A 16,380-nucleotide genomic window follows, 5' to 3' on the forward strand; every position below is an offset into this window, starting at 1 on the left:
GTAGTTTGTGTATTTGTATAAATTGTTAGAAAGGGGGTTGTCTCGGTGTCCGCATCTCACTCATAAAGATGTGGTGGGGTATTTGGGTATGGGCTCTCAATGGACACCAGCACTGGTTTATATATGAGGACTCTAGAGTGATTCAAATCAGAATCAATCAAGCTAAACAAATTAGTATAAACCGGACTAAGATATGTATCTTATATGTTCAATACAATATACCTCTTAAACAAATGAATCTGAGGTCCTTGTCACAATCTTCGTACAAATACTCGATGTCGCCTCCCACCTTTTTAGCACTGAGACAATGCATTGCAGCTCCTGAAAAGGCATTAAACATCACTTCTTTGAAAACAAATTTGACATTGCTTCATCAAAATTAAATTTGACATTAAAGGCAATTGACATCAAAAGAAGTTTACATTGAAATGCATTTTACATCACTTTATTAAAAATAGATTTGACAATACATTGAAAAGGGATTTGACATCACTGCATCAGAAATAAATTTGACACTGAAAGGGCATTTGACATCACTACATCAGAAATAAATTTGACACTGAAAGGGCATTTGCCATCACTGCATCAGAAATAAATTTGTCACTGAAAAGGCATTTGGCATCACTATAATAATAAATTTGATATAAAAAAGGCATTTGACATTATTTAATTGAAAAGAAATCACCCCATTCAAAAGGGATTGGACATCAATTCATTGGAAAGGAATTTGACATCACTTTATTTAACAGGAAGATGAGATCACTTCTTTGAATTGCTATGTATAGCACAAGGAAACTTTATCTATATCTAAGTAGTTTAATGAAATAAACTTGTGGTCAGTTAACAAATAAAAAGCCTAATGGCATAAATTGATTCATCTATACAATTATAGTATACACATAACAAAAATATGAATTGCTCAATGCATTTTTAAACAGATTAACTAAATGTAAGTAACTGTAAATAAACATTAAACAATTACTTTTCGCTTTAATTATCGATATGTAAATATCTTAAGTTCTATTTTTTCGTCACCTGATGGGGCCATGGAACCGCTCCATGTCGGTGCGTCGGGTTTAAGATTTGTATTTAACAAGACGCGGTAATCCTCCGCTGTCTGTACGTCCGCCATCTTGGCTCCTGCACGGGTACACGTTCGGTCGTCACCACTGGCAACATCGTCCAGATAAAACTGTCCGCCTAAAAAAGAAGCAACTCAACAATCATACACTTAACAAAATTCACAAATGAAAACTTAAGTAGGATACTATTAATTGTTTGTTTCAGAGTAATTTCGTATTATATTTCACCGAGCGAGCAGCAATAACTATATTTCACCAGTGGCATAGCCAATTTTTGGTTTCACGAGGTGAAGTATGTTGCGATCTTACACTGAAAAAAACATATTTTTTTCTTTTCATTATATGCCTAAAAATATACACATGACATTTAATTATAGTTTTTTTTTTGCAGAAAAACGCTCCGAATTGTTTGCAATATGATCGTTGAAATTGTGGCCCAGCCCTGTAAGCACTGACGTTTGATTTGGAATTGAGAGTGGACAAACAATCAAAACAGTGAACACGATCAAAATGTAATGTCACTGTCTGAAAAAGTGAAATATCAGTTTTATTTCACTTATAAATCTTTATAAAGCAGTGGTAACCATTTTAGAAAATGTTTTTTCCCTTTTGTAGACTTTGCAAAAGCCTTCGATACACTTTACTTTAAACTTATGACTTATATCTGATCTCAAGTGTTGACTCTTCTAGTTATTTACAAAGAATATATATATATATATATATATATATATATATATATATATATATATATATATATATATATATATATATATATATATAACAATGGGAAAATGAGGCTTAACGTTTATTGTGTGGTCTTGTTTATGTTAAGCAAATCGGGTTCTGTTAATGCAATAACACACTATTTGTTTACATGTCAGGCATAAAACACAGCAAATGAAGAAAGCTGTGAATGCGTGTGTTTTAATATACTTACCATCGTCACAGAGAATGGGCAAGGGCTTCTTCAGCGGTTTGCTGTAGTCGATCTTCATGGTAGCCACTCGGCCATGCTCGTCTTTAAAAATATATTAAATTGTTAATTAAAACATAAATTGATATGCATTTAAAATTAGTTCGTTGGTTGGGCATTTTCAAAATCATTGCAGCCATCGGACGCGATCTTCAGAATTGGCATGGATATTTACAAGAACTACAGGTAATTAAATACGGAATGACATTAAGGCCAAGTACGATGATGATAACGCGACCGTACAAGGATGATAACGCGATAGTACGATGATAAAAACGCGACAGTACAATACGAAAGTACGGTAACAAAAACGAAATATAACGATATTACGATGGTGAAAACGCGACAGTACGCTGGTGAAAAGACGATAGTACGATGATGAAAACACGACAGTACGATGGTGAAAACATGATAGTACGATGATGAAAACACGACAGTACGATGGTGAAAACGCGACAGTACGATGGTTAACACGCGATAGTATATCGCATTATCATCATCGTACTGTCGAATCATCGCGTTTTCGTTATCGTACTGTCGAGATTTCGTTATCGTAGTTTCGTGATTTCGCGTTTTCATCATCGTACTATCGAGTATCGCATTTCAGATCAACACATTCACAGGCGATGGCTCTATCGGAATTCCGGACTAAAAAAGTACGAGTTGGTATTCATTTTTGTTCTTTTCAATTGTTAAAATCCTGTAAAAATATGAGGTTTTGCAAAGTATGAATTTTATCTAACATTTAATCGGAGCAAAAATCTCAGACTGCGTCGAAAACAGAAGCCGCAAATTTTGTGGAAAAGAGAATCCCTTTCTACATCGAACAAGTTCACATAATTGTCTTATTTTCTCGCAGAAATCGTGTTAAACTGTAAACAATATGCGGCCAGATATGTTCTTATCTCCTTATTCCACTGGAAATCTTGACTTGAAAACCCCACAAACGAACAAACGACATGAATGGGATGTTTGTTATGTCTGATATTTCAGTATGAAGGTAAAAACAGACACAATGAGTCGACTGTAACTGTCGTCATCCCTCTCGGTACGGTGAGTACAAGGGATCAACAAATATCACACCTGGGCCATTTCCAAACGAAAACAACCTCGTCTGAACGGTTTATAATGTCAGATTTATTTTGCATTTAACTACGCTGCAAGTAGATCGCGTAGTAATTTCAATTTCGCAAAGGACTATTCTCTTAGGAATCTTAATTATTTATGCGATAATACACTTCAAAGGGAATCAATTTGAGCGTAGTAATACAAACTTACGTTAAAACACATCACTTAATTAATAGTATTATAAATAATTTTACGAACTACTTGTATACATGTACTTATGCACTGATGTTTTCGATTGAAAATGGCCGAGGTGTTCCGATTGATCAATTACACATGTACTTTATACGAGCCCTTGCAAGGGTAGGAATGATGTTATTTTATTTCTTATCTTCAATCGGTTATACAGTTTTCCAATTATCTGACGTCAACTCTAGAGACGTCGTTTTACGGTGTGATGTCGTTGTTCTTTTCAAGTAAAAAATGTTTAAGGTTTGGCAAAACACGCATATGAAATTTCGAACAACAATTTAATTTCATATATTTATATATTGCATATTCTCTTTATGATGTATGTATATATTTATATGTATATATATAATCAAATTGGACAGTTTAAAAATCCAGAGCTATTAAGGGCAAAAAAGGGGGCTAGTTTGTTCATAATATTGGAATTAAAGGCCCCGTACAATCAAAGTGACAGCAACTTGAACGGCATTCCTGCCACGTGAAGTGTTCATGAACCTTACTTAAAAGGGCCATTTTCGAAAACATAATTATCTCCCCGTTTCCTATAATAGAGCATTTAAAACAGAAAAAGCGGACCACTGTCCCCTGTTGAAACTCCCAACCCCTCAATCATATAACTGAGCGAAACAAAGTGTAATAATAAACCCTTTTTGGGTTAGAGTAGCCTTAGTCGATGAAGCCGCACTCTTGGACGAGATTGTTCAATTTCGCAGATCTTGGGAAGAATGTATTACACAGCATTTAGTTTCACAATTATTGCGATTCCATACCCATGAATCCCGGAGCAGCTAGCAAGCATTAAGGGCGTTCCACGATGCAAAATTCGTTTGAATGACCAAACAATGAACATTTTTTTTCTTTACTTCTAAACTTTTGTTGTCGACTCCACAAAAACATACCGCAAAGGATGTAAATTTTACTCCTGAAAATTCCTTAAAAACTAAACAACGCATAAATTGTTGAGTCATTTTAATTGTTGGTTTTCCCCATCAATTTTTGCACTGTGGAAGGCCCTTAAAGCTGCACTCTCACAGATTTACCATTTTACAACTTTTTTTTAATTTTTGTCTTGGAAAGAGCAAATTTTTGCGTAAATATCTGCAAACCAATGATATATGATTTCTGACAAAAATCAGATTGTAGATTTTCATATTTCCATTCGAAAATTAATGTTTTATGGCTTAAATCGTTACTACGGTTTTAAAAAAAAATGCATAAAACATCACTTCTTGAACTTAAATATAAAAATCTGCGATCTAATTGTTTGTCAGCAATCTCATATAACTGGTTTCCATGGATTTTCGCTAAAATTGGCTCGTTCCAAGACAAAATCTAAAAAAGCTGTCAAAACGTTTAATCTGTGAGAGTGAAGCTTTAACTAACGTTGAGCTCAATGGCAGTTTTTTGGTCGGTAACAAAATGTCAAAAGTACTCAAAACATGCGTGCCTCATGTCAAAAAGGCGCTGTTGAAACAAGCAGATGCTATTAGAGACGCTGACGTCTCATTAAAATGTTTAAAGCATAAGTTTTGGATAAGAGACAACGTTGTATTACATTGTATATTTATAGAGTCTTTTTTATGTTTCCTTCTGCTGCCCTGGCGCAGAATTTTAAGATCCCAGAATGAGTCAGTTATTTGTGCAAGCTATATGCATGCGATTCATATCATTTGTTATGTAAGAAATTGTTTATGCACATTTTGAGTCATACTCGAAAGTGTTTTCTATGTTTTCGTCTATAGATACATTAACCCCAATAGCATAACTGTAACCAAGTAGGCGGAGCTTATCTGTTCAATAAGTATCGTTGTGATAAATTCAACGATATTCACCTATACACACTCCTTTTTTCGAACGCTGTCTTTGAGGACATTGTACAAAACAGCTACTACACACACAGACATCGTGGTTGAAATTCATTCGGAGCTCCTCGGCCGTTTTTATCGAAAACGACCTCGGATGTATGCCGGTACATGTGTAGAAGTAGTTCGTTAATTTTTTAATTATATCATTAATTAAATGTAGTGTTTTAGCTTGTATATATTGATCTAAGTTTAAATTGACTGCCAGTGAAGTGCATTATTGCAAACATAATTAAAATTCCCAAGAGTTAAGTCATTAAATTTAACTGCTAAATTAAATTACTACGCGATATACTTGCAGCGGACTTAAACATACCGATTTCTGAGTATGTAAACCGTCCATATACATCCGCGAGGTTGTTTTCGAAAAAAAATGGCCGAGGAGTTCCGAATGGGTTGAAATTATGCAAATCGTCAATGCTATTTCAAAAGAGTTTGGTGCAATATTTGTGTATGAATTCAACTAGTAGATATACGCGTGTTTCATATCGTAGCATGACATTGAACTTGACATTACATGGCATTTAATATACTACACATTTTTGTTTCATAAACATATTAGGCCAATCGGGGTTGCAAACAAATGGCAACATTGATATTCGAATGTTGGGTGTGTGTTTTTTCGATTATCATATTTAAATATTCGATTACCAAAATGAATTTTAGACGTTGTAGTAAACTATTCGCGTTAGTAATAGCCAGTGCCTTTAAACGCTTATTTGTCGTAAACCGGTAGCTTCAATGGACCCTGATTTCCCCCCAAAGTAGACTCTGATATTCCCCATTTTCCAGAGAAAAGCAAACAAATATCAACCTAAATTCCATATTGAGTAACGTAAAACACCAACGGCGGGTCGTTAATACACCAGTTAATTGTAACCACGGGCCCCCCTGGTCCGGGGAATAGCGGGGACTTTGACTTTCGGTCCAGCCAACCTCGGGTAAAATCCCCGCCATATGGGCCACCTGAAAGGTAAAAACACGGCCCATTTCCCCCGCTATCCACGGTAAACCCCTGGGCCTTTGGTGGGGGGGGGGGGGGAGGGCGTGGTTGCAGTTGACTGGTGCATACTACCCGTAGGACCACACTCGCCGAGAGGGGTACTTACATGTATATGAATTTCGATAATCAACGCGGGAAATAGTACTATTTAACGAAAACAAGCGTGGATTTCGACTCATCAATTGTACAGCAATACAGGAAATCCTAAAACGCTATACAATACAGTTAATTTTAAAGCACGCACGTTACATCAAAACATTCAAAACTGTGTATAGCTGATAATAAGCCTCTTATCATTCATATCATCACGGCGATTGGGGGCAATATGCACAGGTAGTTAAGACAACTTTTTGGTTTATAAAATTTACACATATGTCTGACTATGGAAATTATATACGATGCGATATAAGGGGGAGGGCTTTCATAGTTGCAGATATCGTTGATCTTGACCTTTACAAATTGTTACTGCAAAAATAGACGAAGCAACCGTTATTCTTGCAGTTACCATACGATGATAAAAAGACAAAAAAATGAAAATATGATCTACCTTGATCGGTGTCCATGACAGTCCGCCATCCGTACAGCCAGGCGCTTTCCCCCTCCTTGAGAACGTTTAAGAGTCCCTTCTTCCGGTAGCTCCGGCCGGGGAACAGAATGTGACCGGTTGACCGACAAACGCCGTAAGCGTTGTACCAAGTCGCAGCGACAGGCTCAGGTTTGATCGCTGTAACACAAAAGTGAGGTCAGTTAACAAACCGGTTTGATTAATATTGACATTAATGACTTTTATTGTTTTGCCAAAAAACACTTGCCAACGACTTACTAGCTGAGTTGTACAATTGAAGCAATAATTATGCCGTCCTTTTCAGTAAGGACAACATTGTTTTATCTGTTCATGCAAATGTCAATGCTAACCTTACCTTTATATTCTATTACATTAAACGTAAAAATATATTATGGTCTCAACTCAACTTGTCTTTAAAAATAAATAAATGCATGTTTCACAGCCTGTAAATTCTTTGGTTATGCTAGCTTTCCATTTATCAAACACATTTCGTTTTGCTAGAAAACAAGTTTTCCTGGCGAATAAGCACATTAATGAGCGGCTCAACTGCTGGCAACTACGCACATTAATGAGCGACTTAGCTGCTGTCAACTACGCACATTTATGAGCGATTCAACTCAACATCTAATTGTCCAGGCGAATACGCACATTAATAAGCTACTAAACTGCAAGCAACTACGCACGTAAATAAGGGAATCTAATCAACAGCTAGCCGTGAAGGCGAGTACGCACATTAATAAGCGACTGAACTGCAATCAACTACGCACGTAAATAAGGGAATCTAATCAACAGCTAGCCGTGAAGGCGAGTACGCACTTTATAAGCGTCTGAACTGCAACCAACTACGCACGTAAATAAGGGAATCTAATCAACAGCTAGCGGTGACGGCGAGTTCGCACATTATAAGCGTCTGAACTGCAACCAACCACGCACGTAAATAAGGGAATCTAATCAACAGCTAGCCGTGAAGGCGAGTACGCACTTTATAAGCGTCTGAACTGCAACCAACTACGCACGTAAATAAGGGAATCTAATCAACAGCTAGCGGTGACGGCGAGTTCGCACATTAATAAGCGACTGAACTGCAATCCACTACGCACGTAAATAAGGGAATCTAATCAACAGCTAGCCGTGAAGGCGAATACGCACATTAATAAGCGACTGAACTGCAATCAACTACGCACGTAAATAAGGGAATCTAATCAACAGCTAGCCGTGAAGGCGAGTACGCACATTAATAAGCGACTGAACTGCAACCAACTACGCACGTAAATAAGGGAATCAAATCAACAGCTAGCCGTGAAGGCGAGTACGCACATTAATAAGCGACTGAACTGCAACCAACTACGCACGTAAATAAGGGAATCTAATCAACAGCTAGCCGTGAAGGCGAGTACGCACATTAATAAGCGACTGAACTGCAATCAACTACGCACGTAAATAAGGGAATCTAATCAACAGCTGGCCGTGAAGGCGAGTACGCACATTAATAAGCGACTGAACTGCAATCAACTACGCACTTAAATAAAAGAACCTAATCAACAGCTAGCTGTGCAGGCGAATACGCACATTAATTAGCGACTTAACTCAACATCTAGTTATCCGAGCGAAAATGCACATTAATTAACGCCTCAAATCAACAGCTACCCGTGAAGGCGAATACGTACATTAATAAGCGACTGTTATTAAAAATAGCGAATTACTCGAGTAAAGTCATTCTTTGAAAAATGTGTTTATCATCTACTCCTTTGAAGGTCCAATGTAATAGAATAATCTTCTAACTCGTTTTATGATAACATTAACATTTCTAGACTTCAGATTAAATCACGTAACTTTTTCTCTCAGCATAAAAACAACACATGGAACACATTGATATAATAATTAGTGCGCCCATAACACCGCAATTCCTTGCTTTATAATAGACTTCAGGGTCATCAATTACAGCTCAGACTTGAATATTGGAGTTGAGTAACTTGAGGGGGTTGTTAGTTATTAAGAAATGTAAAAATCATTTTATTAGCAATAAAAAGCCAAGTCGGTTTTTTAATACCCCCGGAAAACACCCGGAGAAATTAAAGAAGAAGAATGAAGTTAAAATATGGGCAAATCGTGTTAGGATGTTGTAAGTCATTGTTATAAATTATAATGCAATATAATAATAAACATAAAACTGTATATTCAAGGGGGACAATACAGGCTATACTTGATAGACGAATTTTTTTTAAATTTTAATACATTAATTATGTTTACGCGGCTTGTTTGACTTTAATGATAAAAAACCGTATCATTTGTGTTCAGTCCAAACAAATATTTGCGATATTTTGGCGCTTTTTGACTGGGGAATTTGTGGCCACGTATCTATTAATTTAGAACCCCAGGCTCATACTTTGCACACAAGTGTATGCACTTGTCCTATCATTTTGTTTAAACAAAACATATGCTGTTTTTGGTTTTGATCATTAATGTAAAATGAGTTTAACATACTAATGCATTAAAAATCATAATTTTTTGCATCACTTATATTGTGTGTTTTTTTTTTTCAAATAATGTGATACATGCACTTCTCATTGCAACTCTATATCGACAGTTTGTATGGTTATCCACCAGTCAATTGTAACCACGGTCCCCCAGGTCCAGGGGTATACCGGGGTTAGCCGTTTTTATCTTAAAGGTGGCCCCGCAGTGCCGGGTGCATGCGTTGTTGTTTTTCCTCGCGCCAAAATTAGCAGGGAATGGGCCTTACCTAGGTTCCCTCGAGTTCGGGGTCATTTGGCGGGGATTTTACAAGCAGTTCGTCCCCGCAGGACGGGGATTTTACCCGGGCTTGGCTGGACCTAAAGCCAAAGTCCCCGCTATTCCCCGGACCTTGGGGACCGTGGTTACAATTGACTGGTACATTGGGAACAGAATTGGCTTGCAACTGAAGCCAGACAATAAATCCTTGTTGTAGGTAAGAAATGGACGCAATTAATATACTTTTGACAGAAATGCAGGCTTATCTTTATGTTCGTGCTGAAAGCCGTTCTACCCAGAATACACACAACATCTGCACCCACGTCATTTTGATACGATGCAGATGCTGAGATATGCTTTCAGTGACATTTAATATTAGACGTTTTTCATGAAATTCTCCGATGATTAATGTGTGGTGATATTTAGAGATATATTTTTTATGATAGGAACATTGTGTAAAAAGAAGAAAAAAAAACACGACCCCCCAAAAAACAAAAACAAAAAAAAACAACAATAAATAACAGCAGCAACAAAACAAAACAAAACGATAAACAAACAAACAACAACCAAACAACAACAACACAAAACAAAAACAACAATGGCACTAAACAAAATGGATAAAAAACCTATGGCACGTCTGTAAAAGTTGTTACATGTTGAAAGATAAAAGTCGTCAAGTCAGGGACAATGGAGGGGGCGGGTATGTGTATGAGTCATAATTGAACTATATGTAAGTGAAGAATCAGTAGAAGTAGCAGTTGCAGTAGCGGTAGCGGTAGCGGTAGCAGTAGTAGCAGCAGCAGCGGCAGCGGTAGCGGTAGCGGTAGCGGTAGCGGTAGTGGTAGTGGTAGTAGTAGTAGTAGTAGTAGTAGTAGTAGTAGTAGTAGTAGTAGTAGTAATGGTAGCAGTAGTAGTAGTAGTAGTAGTAGTAGTAGTAGTAGTAGTAGTAGTAGTAGTAGTAGTAGTAGTAGTAGTAGTAGTAATGGTAGTAGTAGTAGTAGTAGTAGTAGTAGTAGTAGTAGTAGTAGTAGTAGTAGTAGTAGTAGTAGTAGTAGTAGTAGTAGAAGTAGTAGTAGTAGTAGTAGTAGTAGTAGTAGTAGTAGTAGTAGTAGTAGTAGTAGTAGTAGTAGTAGTAGTAGTAGTAGTAATGGTAGTAGTAGTAGTAGTAGTAGTAGTAGTAGTAGCAGTAGCAGTAGCAGGAGCAGCAGCAGTAGCAGTAGCAGCAGCAGCAGCAGCAGCAGCAGCAGCAGCAGTAGCAGTAGTAGTAGTAGTAGTAGTAGTAGTAGTAGTAGTAGCAGTAGCAGTAGCAGTAGTAGTATAAGCAACAGTAATTTTGGTACTTGTTGCTGTCCTGTAGAAAGGAGCAGACCTTACTATATGCTAAAGTGTAACAGGATCAGAGTCAACAACAGCAGCAGCAGCAGAAGTAGCAGCGGCAGCAACAGTTATTGAAGTAGTGATAGTGGTTGTTGATTATGACAATGATACTGAGGATGATCTCAACGACGTGGCTGCTGATGAAAACGATGACCATAACGACGTGGCTGCTGATGAAAACGATGACCAAAACGACGTGGCTGATGATGAAAATGATGACCACAACGACGTTGCTGCTGATGAAAACGATGACCACAACGACGTTGCTGCTGATAAAAACGATGACCACAGCGACGTTGCTGCTGATGAAAACGATGACCAGAACGACGTTGCTGCTGATAAAAACGATGACCACAACGACGTTGCTGCTGATGAAAACGATGACCATAACGACGTTGCTGCTGATGATAATGTCGAGACTGGTGCAGATGAATGTTGTTGCATTTTTCCCGGTAAGAAGAAATAAACATCGCTGGTTAAAAGGAAAAACGCAGTGGCCGTAGTTGTTGCTTAAATGTTGTTCCTTTTCTGCTGGCGCTGGTACCAGCACTTCAAACAGCAAAAGCAGTAAAAGTGGAGTTCGAACATATGTGGCAGTTGTGTTGCCTCGGGTCAGTTTCAAATCGGTCGGCAACCCACCCGACTCGCCATGAAACAAGCACCAATGCCTTCAGCATGTGCGCGCGAGTCATGGGTTGTTTCTTGTTGGTGGTCATTCTCATCTGGTATCGCTCAGACCGGAATTTTCTCATGCAGAAAGGTTACATTTATCACCGCACGTTCACGCTTGTCATAAATCAGCCCGGAATGGTCCAGCCCGCTCCCCGGGTAGCGAGAGAGAATGGTAACAATATATCATTGGTGATTGAATAACTCTCAGTAAACTTCTCTCATCAGTGTCTGATTCTATCTTTGGGTGAGAAATTCGAAATTGATCTTCCCCCGGAGCGTAATACAGTATTACCGACATTACGTGAATGGTGGAGATCAAAAAATCAAAAAAAAAATATTAAAGTCAGAATGTGCACCAACCGAGCATGTTATGAAAGTAAAATTAAAGGCCTTACGAAATTGAAGCCGTACTGTCAGATTAAATAAATGTTATGTTAAAACTAACTCGAATCATCGGATAAACCGAAGTTTTAGGTCGAGCCACGGCGTTCTCGAGTAATCGCAGTTTTACTGTAGTTGATTCTGGACTTTTCTTTAAAATTGACATTTTGTTTTGTAAAAGTTTTAAAGAAGAGTTTGCACGTTTCCATCTTATAATCTTAGGCTATAACATACTATGCCTGCTTGCATATTTAAAGACATCAAGTGTAGCTCGCATGTAAATATTTTCCGAGTATTTCCCAGAGGTCGACTGGAATCATTGGTTAGCTTCTCAGCTTGACAATTTGACAGTTTAACTGTGCAACGGTAGTAGAAGAAGGTAATGATAGTTTAATGAAAGCGTCTGCTTCGTGCGTGTGAAGCGCTGAAGAGGTATGTCTTGTAATGCAATTATAATCTGATACTGATCATGAGCGGATTAGACAAAGCAATTTATGGAATTTATTCCCTGAATATCAATGAATATCTGCCTTTAATTTACATCATCATCATCATCATCATCATCATCATCATCATCATTGTCATCGTCGTCTTCGTCGTCGTCATCATCATCATCATCATCATCATCATCATCATCATCATCGTCGTCGTCGTCGTCGTCGTCGTCGTCGTCGTCATTGTCGTCGTCGTCGTCGTCATCGTCATCATCATCATCATCATCATCATCATCATCATCATCATCATCATCGAAAACAACAAAAGCAGCAGCAACAACAATAACACTGAAATATATATCATGCTCAACAGCAGCAACATCATTGTCACCATCATCATCAGCAGCAGCAGTAGCAGCAGCAGAAGCATCAACAACAACAGCGGCAATAATATCACCGTCGTTATCATGTACAAAATCTCATTAGCATCAACAACACCAACCCGTGGCCATCTCCAACAACCAACATTAACATAAATCGCAGCCCAGTGTCCTGGCGGTTGTTGTCAATACTATTTGTTACAACGTCAAAAAGAATGCGATCTTAACATTTTAAACATGAACAGCAACTCTTAAGAAAATAGCATTGATCAATAAATATATTGTATAAAATGAAAAATTAGCGTTGTGAACTTCGGCATTCAATAGAGCTATTCACGTAGGATAAATCAGTAATCCAACTCAGTATATTCTGCCTTTTTTGTTCTTTTTGACTTAAAAAGGTTAAACTACAGTGCGACAAATAGATTTCTGTAATTAAAAGATTTACCAGATCGACAGTTATAGGATTAATGCTGTCAAATTTATGCACGATCAAAACCTCATTTCCCGCCAATATTTGCACAACCATTTGCTTAAAAAACGGCCCGAGAAAGAGCGTCCTGGAAACGTGATTGCTTTGATAATATGTTCTCCGCAGTCTCTTGAAATTCCATCAAAAATCTTGAAATCTTATGTTTCTTCAAGTGTTTCTTTCGGTTGATGTGACCTGTACTCGTAAGTAGTTACTCCCTGTTGCTTTCAGAAATGCATGTACACCAGAAGTTAGGTTCCCGAACAGGTCCCGCCATCTATCTCGAGCGGTTTAGCATGATTGCAGAAAATACAATTAAAACTACAGGGACAAGCCCAGTTTTAAATACAATTAGATACAACCCTGTTTAGCGCCACAAAGTATGGGAACAAATGACCCTTCCAACGAAAAAACCGCTCTTTTGTTTTATATTACCAAGCCGGGATTATTGCCCCACCCCCCTCCACAGCCACACCCACACACCGCCTGCGTAACGAAAACTCATATAGTTTTCACACTTATATATGCGCAGAGTCAATGTTAACGGTTACATGGGTTATAACCTCGAATTTTTCGCTAAAACAGCCCAGCTAAAATGCGCTAACATTTGTTGGTTTAACAATTCGTCAGTTCACTGAACTTGATTTATCATAAATCGACTCATCTTCAGTTAAATGTCTATTTGGTTATCATAAAACCCCAAGAGAATGGTCAACGTCTTGTATTAGTATAAATATCGAATGGAAGCTGATTCGGTCATAATGTCGTGTAAGTGTGTTAGTACAGGATGCGGTCACTTGTCAATACAAACGAGGACGTACACTGCCCACTGTCCAGTACTTAAAGATGTCCGGTACGCAGTTCTAAGTGGTTTAGTACAGGAGTATGTCGTCCATCATAACAAGGCGAAAAATACTGACGCATACAATATAATACTTTCCAATATCAGTTGTTATGAAAAAGGTTTCAGGAAGTTAGGATTGACTTGTTTCGCATACATGTATATTTTTATCGCTCATACTGCTCTGCTTTAAAAAAAGACCACACGAAAATCATAGATACAGAGACGGGCGGTGTATCAATCACTATTGATCTTACACGCTTACCCATCGCAATGTCTTTTTTGAAAATTATTTAATTATAAATCATGTTTTTGAAAATAACAGAGTATACTGTTAATGTGTATTTTTCCAAGGTCTTTAGTAAATCAAATTACATAAAATCTTTAGAGCATTTGTTCAATGAAAAAAAATAATATATAGTTAAAGGGAACAAACAACTCAAGATCAAAATGGCCGAAAACTGCCCCAGGACATAGAGATGTTTGTATAGTGATCCCTTAACCCCTTCTCCGACCCCTTGCCCCCAGCGCCGACTCCAGTATCCCCCATGGGGAAGAAACAGTTTCGTTTGGTTTTCTGTGTAGCAATAATTAGTATCGTTTCATGACGAGATATGCATTGAAAATGATGAATGGAAAGGGATTTGATCTTTATTAAGGAGCAAAATCGAAAAAATGAAAACATAAATATGTTCTTACCTGCACAGTAGCCGTAATCCACCATAGCCAAAATAAGTATCCAACAATACCACATTTTGTCAAAAAGATTAAAAGTTACATTCATTCCACTATTTTGTATCTATTACAATTTATATTTCTCACGTTTTATTTTATTTTTATTCCATCGCACTCTGATGAAAATTAAGCAAAAATCCTGTAAAATTCGGCGCTCTATTTCAAATGAAATTGAAACTTAATCCGACTCAACTGAAAGTTTTCATTAATATACAGCTAGTTTTCCACAAAAGTTTCTTCTACGCGGGGAATGGTGTAATTATTCCAAGTCACATCGACGCATGGATATCACAGAGACGCTTGAAGCTTGAAAGATCAGGGATTCTGCGATCATGTAATCTCTGTCAGAATAAACAGCGGTGTTAGTGTTGACAGACAGTAAAAACTTCCCTAACTGATGATGAGTGTGCTAGTATACATTATCAGTGCTTTAAACTTGGGACAGTCAATTGGTTCGGTTATCATGCTCAACATAGGTACTTAACAATTCAATTAAGGCCGAAATGAGTGTTTCGGACACAAACTGACTTTATTCAATGAACCCCGAACGCAAGTAAGGTCAAAATGAGTGTATCGGGCACATACTGGCTATATTCAATGAACCCCGCACGCGATTAAAGCCAAAATGAGTGTTTCGGGCACATACTGGCTATATTCAATGAACCCCGCACGCGATTAAAGCCAAAATGAGTGTTTCGGGCACAGACTGACTACATTCAATGAAGCCCGAACGCGATTAAGGCCAAAATGAGTGTATCGGGCACAGACTGACTATATTCAATAAAGCCCGAACGCGATTAAGGCCAAAATGAGTGTTTCGGGCACAGACTGACTATATTCAACGAACCCCAAAAGACTAGTTAAAAATCAGTAACTGTTTCATCCAACGACTTAAGGAATATAGGAAATGATCTATATAAAGATGTCAAGCAAATCCAAAGAGGTGTATTTCTTGGCATTTATGGTTTATTCATGAAATACGGCGAGCCTGAACAATTAGCATTAGGTAAATAAAAAGAAACGTAAATATGCCAACATATGCATACTTTTTAATTCCCGTTCTAATGGCTTAAGTTTTTGTCGTAAAAAATCCAAGGACAACATCTGAGACCTGTTGTTAAAACTTTGACAAGTTTGTGCACAATAAAAAACTCGGGAAAAAAATCAATAAGAACGCCGTGGGGTGTCTGTTGTTTGTCGGTCCAGAAGAAAGGGCATACCTTAAAGCTGCACTCTCACAGATTTACCGTTTTTACAACTTTTTATAATTTTTGTCTTGGAAAGAGCAAATTTTCCGTAAATATCTGCAAACCAATGATAAAAGATTGCTGACATAAGATCAGATCGCAGATTTTCATATTTCCGTTCGAAAATTAATGTTTTATGTCTTAAACCGTAACGAACGGTTTAAGAAAAATGCATAAAACTTTTTTTCAACTTAGATATAAAAAATCTTCGATCTATTTTTTGTCAGCAATCTTATATAACTGGTTTCCATGCATTTTTGCAAAAATTGGCTCGTTCCAAGACAAAAAATAAAAGAAGTTGTTTAAACG

General features: G+C 37.6%; 1 protein-coding gene across 1 annotated transcript in view; it reads right to left on the reverse strand.

Moving 5' to 3' along the window:
• The window catches only part of LOC128234718 (uncharacterized), a 31,990-nt gene extending 16,780 nt beyond the window's left edge, over positions 1 to 15,210 (reverse strand). The window contains exons 1-5 of the mRNA XM_052949147.1: positions 14,789 to 15,210; positions 6,782 to 6,958; positions 2,020 to 2,100; positions 1,036 to 1,200; positions 223 to 321 (exon numbers count right to left, since the gene is read on the reverse strand). Of these exons, the coding sequence (XP_052805107.1) occupies positions 223 to 321; positions 1,036 to 1,200; positions 2,020 to 2,100; positions 6,782 to 6,958; positions 14,789 to 14,873 (607 nt within the window). The 5' untranslated portion in view covers positions 14,874 to 15,210. The remainder of the gene's footprint in view (positions 1 to 222; positions 322 to 1,035; positions 1,201 to 2,019; positions 2,101 to 6,781; positions 6,959 to 14,788) is intronic.
• Positions 15,211 to 16,380: the final 1,170 nt, after the last annotated feature.

Source organism: Mya arenaria, chromosome 5 (genome assembly GCF_026914265.1).
Source record: "Mya arenaria isolate MELC-2E11 chromosome 5, ASM2691426v1".
Taxonomy (NCBI): domain Eukaryota; kingdom Metazoa; phylum Mollusca; class Bivalvia; order Myida; family Myidae; genus Mya; species Mya arenaria.